The sequence below is a fragment of the Phaeoacremonium minimum genome, assembly GCF_000392275.1.
Source record: "Phaeoacremonium minimum UCRPA7 unplaced genomic scaffold PA7_03_scaffold_270, whole genome shotgun sequence".
NCBI classification, from domain to species: domain Eukaryota; kingdom Fungi; phylum Ascomycota; class Sordariomycetes; order Togniniales; family Togniniaceae; genus Phaeoacremonium; species Phaeoacremonium minimum.
In genome coordinates this window covers 336,500-349,565 of record NW_006921175.1, presented here as the reverse complement: position 1 = coordinate 349,565, position 13,066 = coordinate 336,500, and the positions used below count along the sequence as shown (strand labels likewise).

The 13,066-nt window shown below is 48.4% G+C and overlaps 2 protein-coding genes across 2 annotated transcripts; one reads left to right on the top strand and one right to left on the bottom strand.

Annotated features, from left to right (window-relative positions):
- Positions 1-2,667: 2,667 nt before the first annotated feature.
- UCRPA7_3361 (putative hexose transporter protein) lies at positions 2,668-4,701 on the top strand (the record flags this gene model as incomplete). Its single annotated transcript, XM_007915872.1, has 7 exons — positions 2,668-2,820; positions 2,880-2,887; positions 2,962-3,243; positions 3,685-3,925; positions 3,988-4,129; positions 4,190-4,370; positions 4,428-4,701. 7 exons carry the CDS (start codon positions 2,668-2,670, stop codon positions 4,699-4,701), a joined length of 1,281 nt encoding a protein of 426 aa, XP_007914063.1.
- A 2,986-nt stretch (positions 4,702-7,687) lies between these two features.
- On the bottom strand, positions 7,688-8,900 carry UCRPA7_3360 (putative abc periplasmic substrate-binding family protein; the record flags this gene model as incomplete). The annotated part of the gene is made up of 3 exons (XM_007915978.1): positions 7,688-8,317; positions 8,370-8,748; positions 8,824-8,900. 3 exons carry the CDS (start codon positions 8,898-8,900, stop codon positions 7,688-7,690), a joined length of 1,086 nt encoding a protein of 361 aa, XP_007914169.1.
- Positions 8,901-13,066: the final 4,166 nt, after the last annotated feature.

Below are 13,066 nucleotides of genomic sequence, written 5' to 3'. Positions count from 1 at the left end.
GGGGTGGTAAGCAACTGGGTCTCACTGGCTGGTTCGAAGCTTGGAGTTGACGCTAAAAAGAACCCCTACTGCTGTTCTCTTGGATCTTGGTCAGGGGGTCTGAATGCAGAGGGGGGCTTCCCCGCAAAGAAGACTTGTCAAGGTGGCATAACGTTATTGGAAAGGGACATGTTAATTCGTTGAGCAAGAAGAGGCAATTGGCTCGTATTGGGGGGAAATGGTCGATTTTACAATCACAGCCTATATCAAGACTATGGTCGAGTGGATTTCGGCAATGCAGACATGCTTATGAAATGATAGCAACCCGCAGGTCACAAGAAATAACCTTTTTAAGAGTTGAAACGTATTTGGGAGTAGTGTCTTTATTTTCCTAAACATTTGCTTTCTGAGTTTACAAGTTCGTGCAAAGCGGAAAGCGCCGCACTGCTTGAATCTATTCATGATGAATCGTGCTGTCCCGTCTGTGAAGGTATTTTCCAATGGTTGAGTGGTGCTGAATTCAGGAAAACACCACCACATCATGAAATTCATGAACGCTGTACTGCATCATCTTAACCATAGTTAGATTTAGTCATACAACTTCGCACCCGCCAGTCTCAATAGCTTGTCGGCTTTTTCTGGGAGTTCCAAAGGCTCGTCCCGATCACGCGGATCTCTCGTGCCGTCTGGGAGTATAACACGAGGATCTCGGGCAATTATGTGATCATGCGGCCAGTGCGTTGTTCCTCCATAACGTTCAAACACCTGCTTTTTAAGCGCGAGCTGATCTGGAGTCGCCATTGATGCTGGGGTATAGGCAGCATAGATAGCTGTCCGGATCTGGTTGCTTGTCTCCATTGGGTCGGATCCGTAATGTATTGTGCGGCTATCCCATAAGATTAAGTCGCCAGGCTCGGCACAGACCTTGTGAGGCTTGACGCCTCGTTCGTGAAACCACTCCAACTCTTCCTTCGTGAAAAAGTAAATGTCTCTCATGGGAAGCCATGATCGCTTGTTTTCTACAGAGTCGAACAGCTCGTCATTATACCGATGAGATCCAGGGTACACAACGAGACCACCGTCATCAGGGCCGGATGGTGAGAGATTGATGATCCCCTGAACACAGTGAACGCCACGTCTCAACGGAGACTGGTCAATATGTTCCCATGGCTGGCGTTTAGAGACATCTGGCCGGTTTGGGAATGTGATATTGAGACTGTCAAAGCTAACAAGAAGCTTATCTGTCCCCCATAGCCGAGAGAAGGCATCCAAAACACCTGGCTCTAATTTAGCATCCCACATGAATTTCTCATGCGCAACACAGTATGATGCAAAGGTGCGTATCTTATTTTGTGCTGGAAGGTTGTCATCGGCCCAGGTCTGACGGTCCTCAAAGTCGAGACCAGTTCCGAAAGATAAAAGCCATTCTTTGGCCTTCTCTCGGTAGAAGGTTGCCCGTTCTGGTGGAATTGCACCCTTTATGACAGTGAAGCCGTTTCTATGTAGATCGTCTCGGAAATCGCCATGTCCTGCTGAGCTGTGAACTGATTAGATGCTTGAACGTCGCACTAGGATCGCTAGGCAATTCTTTACCTGAGAACCTGAGGGAATGGTGAGGGTATCAGCTGAGGTTCTGCGTCTTCCTCTTCTTCCACTTGAATTACTGAATGAGCAATTTTGGATGATTTCGTTCCAGTAGACGCCAGTACTGGCTCAAGGAGGACTGCACTGGGTGCCATTTCGAATACTTTCAAAGTCGTCGGAACACTGGGATATTTAGGCGCAGCAGATGGGTTAGCGATAGCGTCCATGATGTTAGGTTGGTCGTCAAAGTTGGAAATAGTGTCAAACAGGATAGGCCCTCCTCTTGCGGCTGACTGATATAGTTAACGAGGTGGCGGATAGACTTGTTGTACAATTATCCGCGACTATCGCCACGGCTAGATCTCTAACGCCGGGATATGTGAGGTCAAAGATTGAAACAGCTCTGACAAGTCTCAAGAAATGTCTCCCGGGAAAGCCGTCGTTAAGATACTATACAATTGAAAAGAGTTTTAATATCTTCCAGCTAGACACAGATTAGGTACTAGAATGATTAGCATTTCTTTTCCATGACATGGCAAAGTAGTCACTTGTCAACAAAGCATCGTTGGTGTTCAACTTCGGCTGCGCATCTTATCCGATTTATCTCTAGAGCGGCAAACTAAGAACGGAACGCCTTTCGAGCTGGATAATCGACTTATTTGCCGTAATCTGGATTTTTCTATTGAGATAGGTCAGAACAAACAGTCTTAGTGCTAACAGCCCCATCTAAACGCAGGCTTTTGGCAGACTTGTGGGTCTTGACGCCGGCTTTTCTGGTGAAGTGGACCGCTAACGCCGGAATTGCCCCAAGACAGCGTTTAGATATCTCGGAACCCCCTCACACTAGCGAACCATCTTTGGCACGGATACTCGACCCCAGATCTTGTTATACTCGACGAGCTTTGTGGGTGTCGAATGGACCAATCGTGACCTATTCATTAATCACAAGAGCGCCCTTAGCCGAGATGGCTTGGGCTTAGATCGTTATCGCCATACTGGGGATAGAGAGTGAAGAGATGCAGAGCCGAGGGAGGAAATAGTATATAGACGACAACCCATCCACGCGGAGATGTTGATCCCAATGAAACAGCAATACACACTGGAATGCGCCTGGATCTTATACTTCGTTCTACTTACACGGCCGGTATGGACAGAGTCCCAAAGTTCTTCGGCCTTGGTGCTGTTGGGCCCTTACAACCCAAATCGAGCAAGGTGACGATCGTCATGCTTGTCATCGCATGCTGCGTGTTCGCTACGGTGCGTTATATCTGAACCCCTTGTCAGAGTTTAGTCAAGCTAACATTATGCATTATTAGACTATTGGGTATGATTCCGGTTTAATGTAAGCCAAGAGTTGTCAGGACCGCAGACCTTCCAGCTCAAGCTGACATTTGACAGGAACGGCATCAATATCATGCCACAGTACACCGACTGGTTTAAATTGACGACAGAAACGAAATCTTTGAACACGTGCGCTAGCTACATAGGCTGGTTCATTGCCGCTTTTCTCATGGGACCTGTTGTCGATGGCACAGGACGCAAGGGTGGCATTTTGATCTCCGTCCTGCTCAAATTTGTTGGTATTGCTCTCATGACTGCGGCCCAAAGCGTTCCAATGTTCGTCGTTGGTCGCATCATCCTGGGCTGGGCAAAAGGTACCGCGGCAATTGCGGGCTCAACGTAAGTGACGATTTGAGTCTTAGTTTACGTAGAGGGAGGGCTGACCTTAGTTGATGAATAAAGCTGGCTTGCTGAGACCCTTCCTGCAAATGTTCGAGGCACCGGCCTCAGCATGACCTACTCGGTTTTCTATGTTGGAGCTCTGCTCGGAGCCGGAATTTGCTATGGTACAGAGAACATACCAGGAACCGCCTCTTGGCGTGTTCCATGTGCCTTCATGGCCATATTTTCGATCATTTGCGCATGTGTCCTCTGGGCAACACCAGAGTCTCCAAGGTGGCTAGTAAGTTGAGGAAGGCCGACTGGATATGTTCCCCTGTCCTAATCCCTGAATACGATATAAGAGTAAACGTAAGCTAATGGTGCACGCGTATAGCTTTACCGCGACCGAGAGGAAGAGGCTCTTCAGGTGTTAGCTTCCATTTACGCCGATGGCGATAGGTCTCATCCAATCGTCTCACAGCAACACCATGATATAATTGCCGGCATCCGACTGGAGCGTGAAACCCATTCCCTGTCATATGCCGAGATGGTCCGTACGCCCAACTCTCGCAAGCGTCTTATGCTTGCTTTGAGCGTGGCTGTCATTGCAATGTTGTCCGGCAACAACATTGTGTCATATTACCTCGGTGATATGTTGACGGAAGCAGGTATTTATAACACCAAAGTGAAGCTTCAGATTGTAAGTTACAAAACTTATGTCCAGATTATCAGCATGGTCACTTGCTAAGAATGGTGCATCAGAGTATCGTTTTGAACGCTTGGTGCCTTGTTTGCGCAATGACAGGAACATACTTCATGGATAAGGCCGGCCGCAAGTTCTTAGCATTGCTCGCTTGTGTCTTGATGACTATTACGCTGTTCTTGGTGGGAGTATTGACCAAATGTATGTGATCTAATCAGCCAAGCCCTCCAGAGCAAATTGCTGACATGGGTGTACTTCCAGTTTACGGCAACGGCGGAGAACTCTCAGGCGTGTATGCGACGGTTGCCATGATCTTCCTATTTCAGGGATCATACAGTGTTGGTATTACACCTATCACACAACTGTACCCTCCTGAGGTTCTGAATTATTCCATTCGAGCCAACGGTATGGCCGCTTGGTCACTGGTCGTCAACCTCTGCGGGTAAGTAACTAGAACATCTAGGTTGTCCTGAATGTCTCGTGCTCACAAACAACACAGACTCTTTTCGACCTTTGCCATGCCGATTGCCCTCAGCGCTATTGGTTGGAAGTTGTACATGATCAACGGAGCTTGGGACGCACTCCAAGCTGTATATGTGGCATTTTGTTGGATCGAAACCAAGGGCCTCACTCTTGAAGACATTGATCGTCTCATGGACGGGAAGAAGCTGCTCGGAGGGCGCGGCTCTGAGGAAGGGACTGATGTCATAGAAGGCTATGACATTAAAGAGACTGCGTCTGAAACCATAACCAAGGTTAAAGAGGACGAGTAGTTTAGAATACCTCGCGTTTGAGATACACAGGCAGGTGTATGTGCTCAGTGTGAAGTAGCACGAAGTTGACTGTCTAAAATCTGAGATTTTGATCGAATGCTCAAGTGCTACAACTGAAGTCACCAAGTCGTTGAGTTCTGTCGTTGCGAGTTTGATTGTTATTTCTTTAGTCCAGTCATGCCTTTGCAAATGTCTGAATAAATGAGCCGATGCGTACTTGGGTCAGTTTGCCAATATATCCTATTTTTGGCCTTAGTTTGTCTGTAACCTAGGTGAAAAACGCATAGTTCTCAAGACACTTGACATACCTACAATTCATCCGTATCGATACTGCTTTATTTTCAGGCTGGTGTACTTGCCGCGGTTCATATTGTCTCCTTCCGATGGTGTGCGGGCCGAGACTGAGATTGAGCCTAGACTTGGTGCTAGAGTATGAAATTAGGTAAGCCCAGAATGACGCCTACGCCACCTATCGTGGGGGGGAGGAGAACAGCCGTTAAATACTAACCAAGAGATTCCTCACAAATATCCTCATCCAGATTGTCCCAGTGATCCAATTGATCTATCTATTGGCAAAACGCCAACCTTAGAGAAAGTGCAGTTGTCTCTGGTATTCAAGCTGGTAGGAAAAGAAGAAGGTGGTTCGCACGTAGCTCAATCTGAGTCGACGCAATGTATCCCGTGTAGCAATGGGCCGAAGGAGGACCGCTTGCGGAATCTGCGCCTCCATCAAGGCCAAGTGCAGCAAAGAGACCCCGTGCAAGCGGTGCGAGCGATTATCATTGCAATGCACCTATGATGGAACAGCGTCGCGGACAGAGATCAATGGCGTGCGGAAGACAGGAAAGGTCTGGCACACGCGATCGACAAGTGGCTGCACGACATGCCGAGTAAAGCGTAGGAAATGTGACGAGACGAGGCCTGTGTGTGGGACCTGTGAGCGTTTGAAAGTCCCCTGTGTGTCTGTCGGACCATCGTGGCCAGAAGCGTCGAACACATCACCGTCCGAGTCTCATCAAATGTTTGCAGAATCTGTAACATCACAAACACTGGAGCATACCTCTTCAACATCCAGTAGACCCGAAACGACTAGAAGCGACGATGACGCCGCCGCCTTTCAGTCTTCATCCCACTTCCTTGACTGGATTGCTTTGCTCGGACACGATGAGCATGTCGAATGGGTTAGATCTGGCAACCTGGCAAACAGCACAGCTCTTGCCAAATTGCCCATGCCGTGTACGCCAGATGATGACGCAGGTCTGGATGCTTATCTTCCACCAACAGCACTCAACAACTTGACGGGAATCACTCCAGCCACCTTGAGATCTTGGAAGGTCGCAGAGCGGCATTTGTTGAATCATTTCTTACAATCAGTCTCACGAGCGTTGGTCGTAGTTGATGACACTGATAACCCGTTTCTTAGCGTAATCGTCCCCCTTGCCCTCGAAAACACAACGGTCAAGCATGCCCTTTTGGCGTTATCGGCATGTCATCTCTCACAAGTCTATCCGGAATGGGGTAAAGATGTATTAGATCATCGAAGTCGTGCTCTAGAGTGTCTCAAAGACGAGATTGAGGATCTTGAACATGTTTTGTGGTCACTTGCTGCTACATTGCTAATGTGCTTGTTAGAGGTATGTACTACAACCCGTTTAATGCATCTGTATGTGTATTATAGAAGTCCTTTGCTTTTGCTAATTGGAGCCGTAGATATGCGAAGGGCAATCGAAGTTCTGGTTGTTACATCTTCATGGTGCATACGCTCTACTGGAGAAGAGCCTGGACCATCATGAAACCGACAATCATTTAGCCATGCTGATAGACACGTACGATTACATCTGCTGCATGGCATCATTGACATGCGATAAAGTGCCCGCGACATTCCTGTTACAATCTCGAGGAGACCGCGAGGATGAAGGCTTGAAAATACACCCTCTTTACGGCCTTTCGGCAACATTGTACAAGTGTCTAGGCCACTGCAATCATCTCTCGAATCGTCTCCATTGCAGAGAATCCATGACTTCTAGGGACGAGACCGATGAGGAAGCCAAAAATATCGAATTAGCGTTGCAGAGCTGGAGTCCTCTAGAGGACCCCAGTCTGTCACGACAAATCACCGAGGCAAGAGCGGCAGCTTTTGCAACCCAGTGGGCAATCATCATGAGGTTGCAGCAGGTGACACAGCCAACAATAAATGATAACAAACAAGTGAAGAAGGCTACTGACAACATCTTGTCGGCCTTGTCACTAATTCGGCCAGGATCTGAGGTGGAAGCTCATATTCTGTTTCCTCTATTTATGGCCGGTATAGGAAGCAATACCAAGGTGAATCGCCTCACTGTGGAGTACAGGATCAATGTTATGGAGACTATTCTTGGCTTCAGAAATATCGTGCTGGCTCACCGGCTTCTAGATGATATCTGGCGGTGCTCTAATGAAGGCATATCTGTGAATTGGGAACATTTGATGCGCGAGAAATATCCAAATTTGGTCTTTTTTTGAGCCTCATAATAGCACAGACTTCCCAACGATTCTATTGATGTGCCATAGTTTCGGTCATGGCCGAATCTCTTTCTAGAAATACTTTGCTTTAGGTCGAACAATTAAGCTGCTAAGCTGCTGTGTGTTTCAATATGGATAAACTCACATGGCACCGTTCTTAAGTCGGCTCAGGAAGCCACCTGAAGCAGTGTCAAAGACTTTGCAACCACAGAAACAACCACTGTGTCCCTTTCAATGAAACGTCAGTGCTGTATTTGGAGACATTACTACACTGAGGCCTAGCTCGTCAGACTCTCCTGGCGCTCTCTTTGCCTACTCATTCGATCGCTCACGACAACGACTGAGAACGTGTCAAAAGGAAATATGGGCGACGACACACTGATTGACGGCACAGTCTTAAAAGCACCAATGCTAGGCCATATATTATTACGTATTACTTGTCTGACTGATATCCAATTCGAAGCGCTCCGCGAACCGCTAGCATTTACGATCTCCGACGAGTGTAGGATTTGCAAGGATTGAAACAACTGTGCTGGCTCTGGTACAGGGCAACAGCGGCATCCCGGATCGTGTAGTCAATCAACTTGCCCGGGCCAGGGACCAGCGCAGCAGCAAAGTCGAACCCCGTCGGGACGCTGGCGAAACCACCATAGCTCTGCCTGACCTCGACGTCGTTCATAATGCCCTCCTGGTTGACGGTGAAGTTATTTCCTGGTGACACTTCGCCGGTCAGGGTGTCAATGACAGAAGCATACTCCAAGGTGGCGACATCTGTTGTGATGCCCACTTGCGTTGCGATAGCCTGAATGGCGCAGTCCTTGTACTTGGAGTTGAGCAGCAACTTGTTCGCTCCATACATGGCAGCAAGGAAACGGGTTAACAATGCGGACTCAGTTTCGCTGCTCAGTGACAACTCCCGAATAGTGAAGGCACTTGAGGTGATGGGTGCAACGACATTTGAGACACGGTCGAGAATGGTTGGGGCCTGTCCTTCGGGCAAAGACTCGCCTTCGACTGTGAAGGGATAGTTCAGAATGGTGGCGTATACCGCAGTGCCGTTGGGAAGAGCTCCGTTAAGCAGCGCAGAGTATCTTGCCGATGTACCACCCACAGTCTGTCTCGAATGAGTATGTTATCTTTGACTAGTAGCGTTGCATTGAACTCACCATGAAGTAGTAGTCACCGTTTGCAAGCTCTAGGCCATGCGCGGACAGGACCTTCCGCAAGAGGTAGGCGTACCCGCTCACAGGCGAATCAACAATGATGGGCTTGCCTCTGAGCTGGTCGAAGCTTGTAATCGAGGGAATCGAAGCAACGACCAGATCAGGGCCCTGATCCAATTGACCTAGGACAGTAACATTCTGTTTCTGATTGAAGCGGTAGTTGAGCGCGTTATCAACAGTTGCCGTCAGAATGTCATATTGGCCGCTCAAGATTGAAGAGAAGGCAGCCGTGCTGTTGGGGACCTGAGAATAGACAACATTGAGGTCTAATTCCGTGAAGAATCCCAATTGATTGGCAACCGAGTAGGTAGCAGTGGGTAGACTACGCAATGTTCAGCAAATGTCTCAAACAATTTTACGTCATTGTTGGGGGGTGTGAGGTGATGCGAAGACTTACAACGCGCCATACTGGACAGTATCGAGGGCCCGACCGGCCACCACCAGGCAAGAGAGTACAAAAGAGCGGGAGTTCATTTTTGGCGAACCACAACCAGAAAACGGCTAAAAACAAGCAACAAAGAAGAGGGTACAGTACGGTACCGGTAGGATGGTTGGAAGGAGAGACTCCGTACGTTAGACGACGGATTTCTCCTTTCCAGGCCGCATATTATACGCGCACTCGCAGCTGATGCTGACACGCCGGCTGCCCGAAGCGAAATGAAAAACCACGCACAATTCCAGGATCATCTCTGCCAACGGCCTGGAAGTTAGCTTCTCAACTAGAGTAGGAGCGCTATCGGCATTTTAGTGCGGGCAGACGAGTACGAGATCGACTCTAGAGTCCTCTAGAGTTTAGCAAATGCCCAGGATTAATGCTTAGCTATCGGCTCACTGTAGCCGGGTCGGGGTGGTCGGTAATGGTTGCGTGTACTGCTCCTCTTCCTTGTAATGCCTTGGTACTGGTATGCAGACTACTATGTGCAAAACCCTGATCAGCCCCCTTGCTTGCTGCGTAGAGTTTTTTATCAATCCAGATCAGGCCTGCGGGGCCGATAGCATCGCACTATGCCAGGTACTAGGAACCGACCTGGTAGCGATCCCCAGCCCTTACAGATGGTCGGGGAGGTGCGGACCGTTATCTGGCCAGTGATGGCGTTTGACTAGTTCCAACTCATGCACGGCCCAACACTCCACGAATGATGAAAGCTTATCATGTCGTGCTACACTAGATAGGTGCTAGTTAGCCACCTTAGCCTTCAGAGTGGGAACCGAAGGAGACCCTGGAAGTGGTATGTTCTGCTGTGCCCCCAGCCTACGGCGAGCAAAGCGACCCGGCGATGCAGACAGACCCGGCCTGCCCTAATCAGATCAGGGGCGCTCGATGGATGGATGCATTATAAGGGAGCCCTCGTCGAACGCACTCGCGCTGGTCTCCTCTTCTGGAGACGTTCTACCCCTGGGCATGATCCAAGCTTTCTTCAACGTTGATCAGAGAATCTGGCCTGTCGGTTTCAGCCATGGATGGTCTTCTCAGTTGGGGAATCGATCGACGTGATGCGATCGACGACCATCTACCAAACCCACGTGGTGAGAGTCTGTCCAGACTCTCCATCGTGTTTGTCTGCCTTTCGGGTTTCTTCGTCACCGCCAGACTCTTGACTAGATATCTCCGTGGCAGGCTGCTTGGGGTAGATGATGCACTCATTGTGGGCGCGTTGGTATGACACTCGAACTTGATATCCAAGCTGGGCAGATCTAACTGGGAGCAGGTGCTTGCGGTTTGCATGACAGTCACCTATAATGAAGGTTCGTTGGGTCAATTTCCTGCAACACTGTCCGTTCTGAACTGACAAGATGATAGAGGCTCGTTACGGCTTTGGACTTCACAAAGATCAGGTTGACGCAGGGCATAGAACAACAGCTTTCAAGGTCAGTGGTCCTGCCCTATTACAGTGTCTCTACGTACGCGATACTAACAGACGTAGTGGTTCTTTGCTGCTCAGATCCTGTACAAGGTTGCGACTTGTCTTACCAAGCTATCGATTTGCACAATGTACCTTCGAATATTCCCTTCTCCAAAATTTCGAATTGCTGTCTTCAGTGTGATGGGAATCACTATCGTTTATACACTCGTTGCAGTCTTTCTCACTATTTTCTCATGCAACCCTATCGAGAAGGCTTGGAACAAGGGCCTTGATGGCCAATGCTTAGATTCAAGAAAAATTTGGTATTGTAGGTGAAACCAATCGCCACTTTCACAAAGTGCAAATGAGAACTTGGTCTGCGACATCGACACTGACTGTTGTTACAGCAACCTCCATAATGATAATTTTGACCGACGTGATGATCATCGTGTTACCAATCATCGAGATCAGAAAACTCCAACTGCCTTTAGTGAAGAAGACTCTACTCGGCTGCCTCTTCAGTCTCGGTATTTTCGTGATCGCGTGTACTATAATACGAATGGTTACAGTGTCGCCTCAAACTACTGCGACTGATCAAATCTGTAAGTAATTTGCAACTTGGGAAACCCAGTCCTGGCCGCTCTAACCTGGTTACAGATTATCAAGCAACTTCAAACAGTTGGACCTTTGTTGAGACTAATGTAGCGATTATTTGTGCTTGTACGTACTCCCTCCCATGAAGCATTTCCACTACTCCATTTGCCAGCTCATTCATGTTTCTCGTGTTGACTAATGCGTTCACAGGTCTTCCCGTGTTGAGAGTGCCCCTTACTCAATCATTCCGCCGTATGCTCGGGCTCAGTCACAAGGCGACAACCATTCAGAGCGAATCGGGGCGTACATATGGTCTGGGAACAATTGGGCAGATCAACTCACGCAGGCGCACTGAAGGGCCTGATGCAGAAGGCGATAGCGTAGAAGACTTGATTGTCGACAACAGCGGCATCAAGATGACTAGAGGTTTCAGTGTTCAGATGACAAGTAGGGACGAGAAGGAGAAGAGAGAAGTGCCCGGCCGACAATATCCAACATGGAAGGTAGAATCGGATGTTTCATCAGAAACGTCTGCTAAGTATCCTAGTTCGTAAAATTCATTAGTGTTGTGTGATGGCCAAGGCTGTACCCTGCTTTTCAGAAACAAGACTTTTCCCTTCAAGGGCCCCTTAATCATAACGTTGCAATCCACTGTAGAAACTAGCAGTCCTACACACAGGCCTTCGCAATCATCATCTCCTTGTCTCTAAGCATACCACAACAAGACTTATAGCACGCCTTCAAATTTCCGAGTTGAAAAAGGCCAGTTAAATACATAAGAACACTTAAAGTCACGATAGCAGCCGTGATTAAAAAATCGATCAGACTATGGGTGCCCCTGAAATGTACCCCTATATGAGCCATACGCGACAATCCAGCATGTCTTCGACAAATTTGTCGACATGATGATGTGAACAAGGGACATGTACGGGTTCTCCTAAACAATAGAGGTCGTGCTTCGTCCCTTCTGCGGCGAACGCCGTCGTACAATAAACAACTCTGGCGATGTCGACTCTGGTGCAGGAGCCGGAGAAAATTGGCTCTCAGTCACTAGTGTTCTCTTCTCGCTCTTCGCCCATCGAACTACTTTCTGTCTAATAGCAGTCACACCTTTGAGGGATTTCTGTATGACTTCGATTACATCCTCGTAGAGGACCCAAGCCAGGAGCGCAATCGTTATCGGCACGGAAATCACCCAGTAGAGGTAAAAGTGTCTTTCGCCAACTGCAAAATCACCACCCATGGAAAAGATTGAGGCCACAAAGGTGCATGGGACTATGGTGGTGGCAATCTTGGTAAGTTGGCCAGAGCTGCGTGCCATCCGATTAGCCGCCCGTGTTTGCCTTGCGGCCGAGTAAGCTTCTTCCATTGCCGCGCGCTGGGAGTACATCTCTAGGTGATACCCGAGTGTTGCTCCCATTGCTTGCAACTTTTCTTCTAAGATTTTCCATCCTCTCCGCTCTTCGATGATGCTCTGAGACTCCTGAATGTCTTGCGCCAGTAAAGCTTGGAAGGTGTCTTCACAATGGAATTTCCACATGATGGATCGAAGTTGTCGTATCTGTAGCGGTATGTTCTGCCGGCGAGTCATTAATCTTTGAAATCCTCGAATCTTCTCGTTGCCTTGATCATCTGGGATTTCTGCTTCTTGGGACGTATTGAGAAGCCAGTCGCCATGCTCCCACTGGTCATTGGCTAAGTCGTCAAAAACGTCCCACTCATCCCTGATAATACGCTCCTCCCACACCGCACGAATAAAGTTTCGAGCGAAGCAAGTCGACGAAAATGGATCTTTCGTGTGCGCAGGCAGCGAAAGTTGGTGCATCTCTATGAGAGCATCGTATATGGACCGCCCGTATGATTGGCTCTTCTTGACATTAGACCCGAGTATAACCTCATGGCAAAGATCTCGATTTACGGGCATCCAGTTGCCGAGTTGGAAGAGCTTTTGCTCAGGTCCAATGTATATTTCGCTTCCTGGGGGATCGACCAATAGAAGAGCTGTACTCATGGTTGGAAACATCAGCAGGTATTCTTAGGTTTAATCACGAACAACCACTCACTCGTCCAAGAATCCTCTCCATCAGTCTTGCCCCAGTAAGACACAAAGCTGTAGTAATCAGCTGATCCATCTTTCTGAATCACCGGTATGCGATCGAAAGCCCCCGCTGTAATACTCATTCCAAGATATGAGCTAACAGG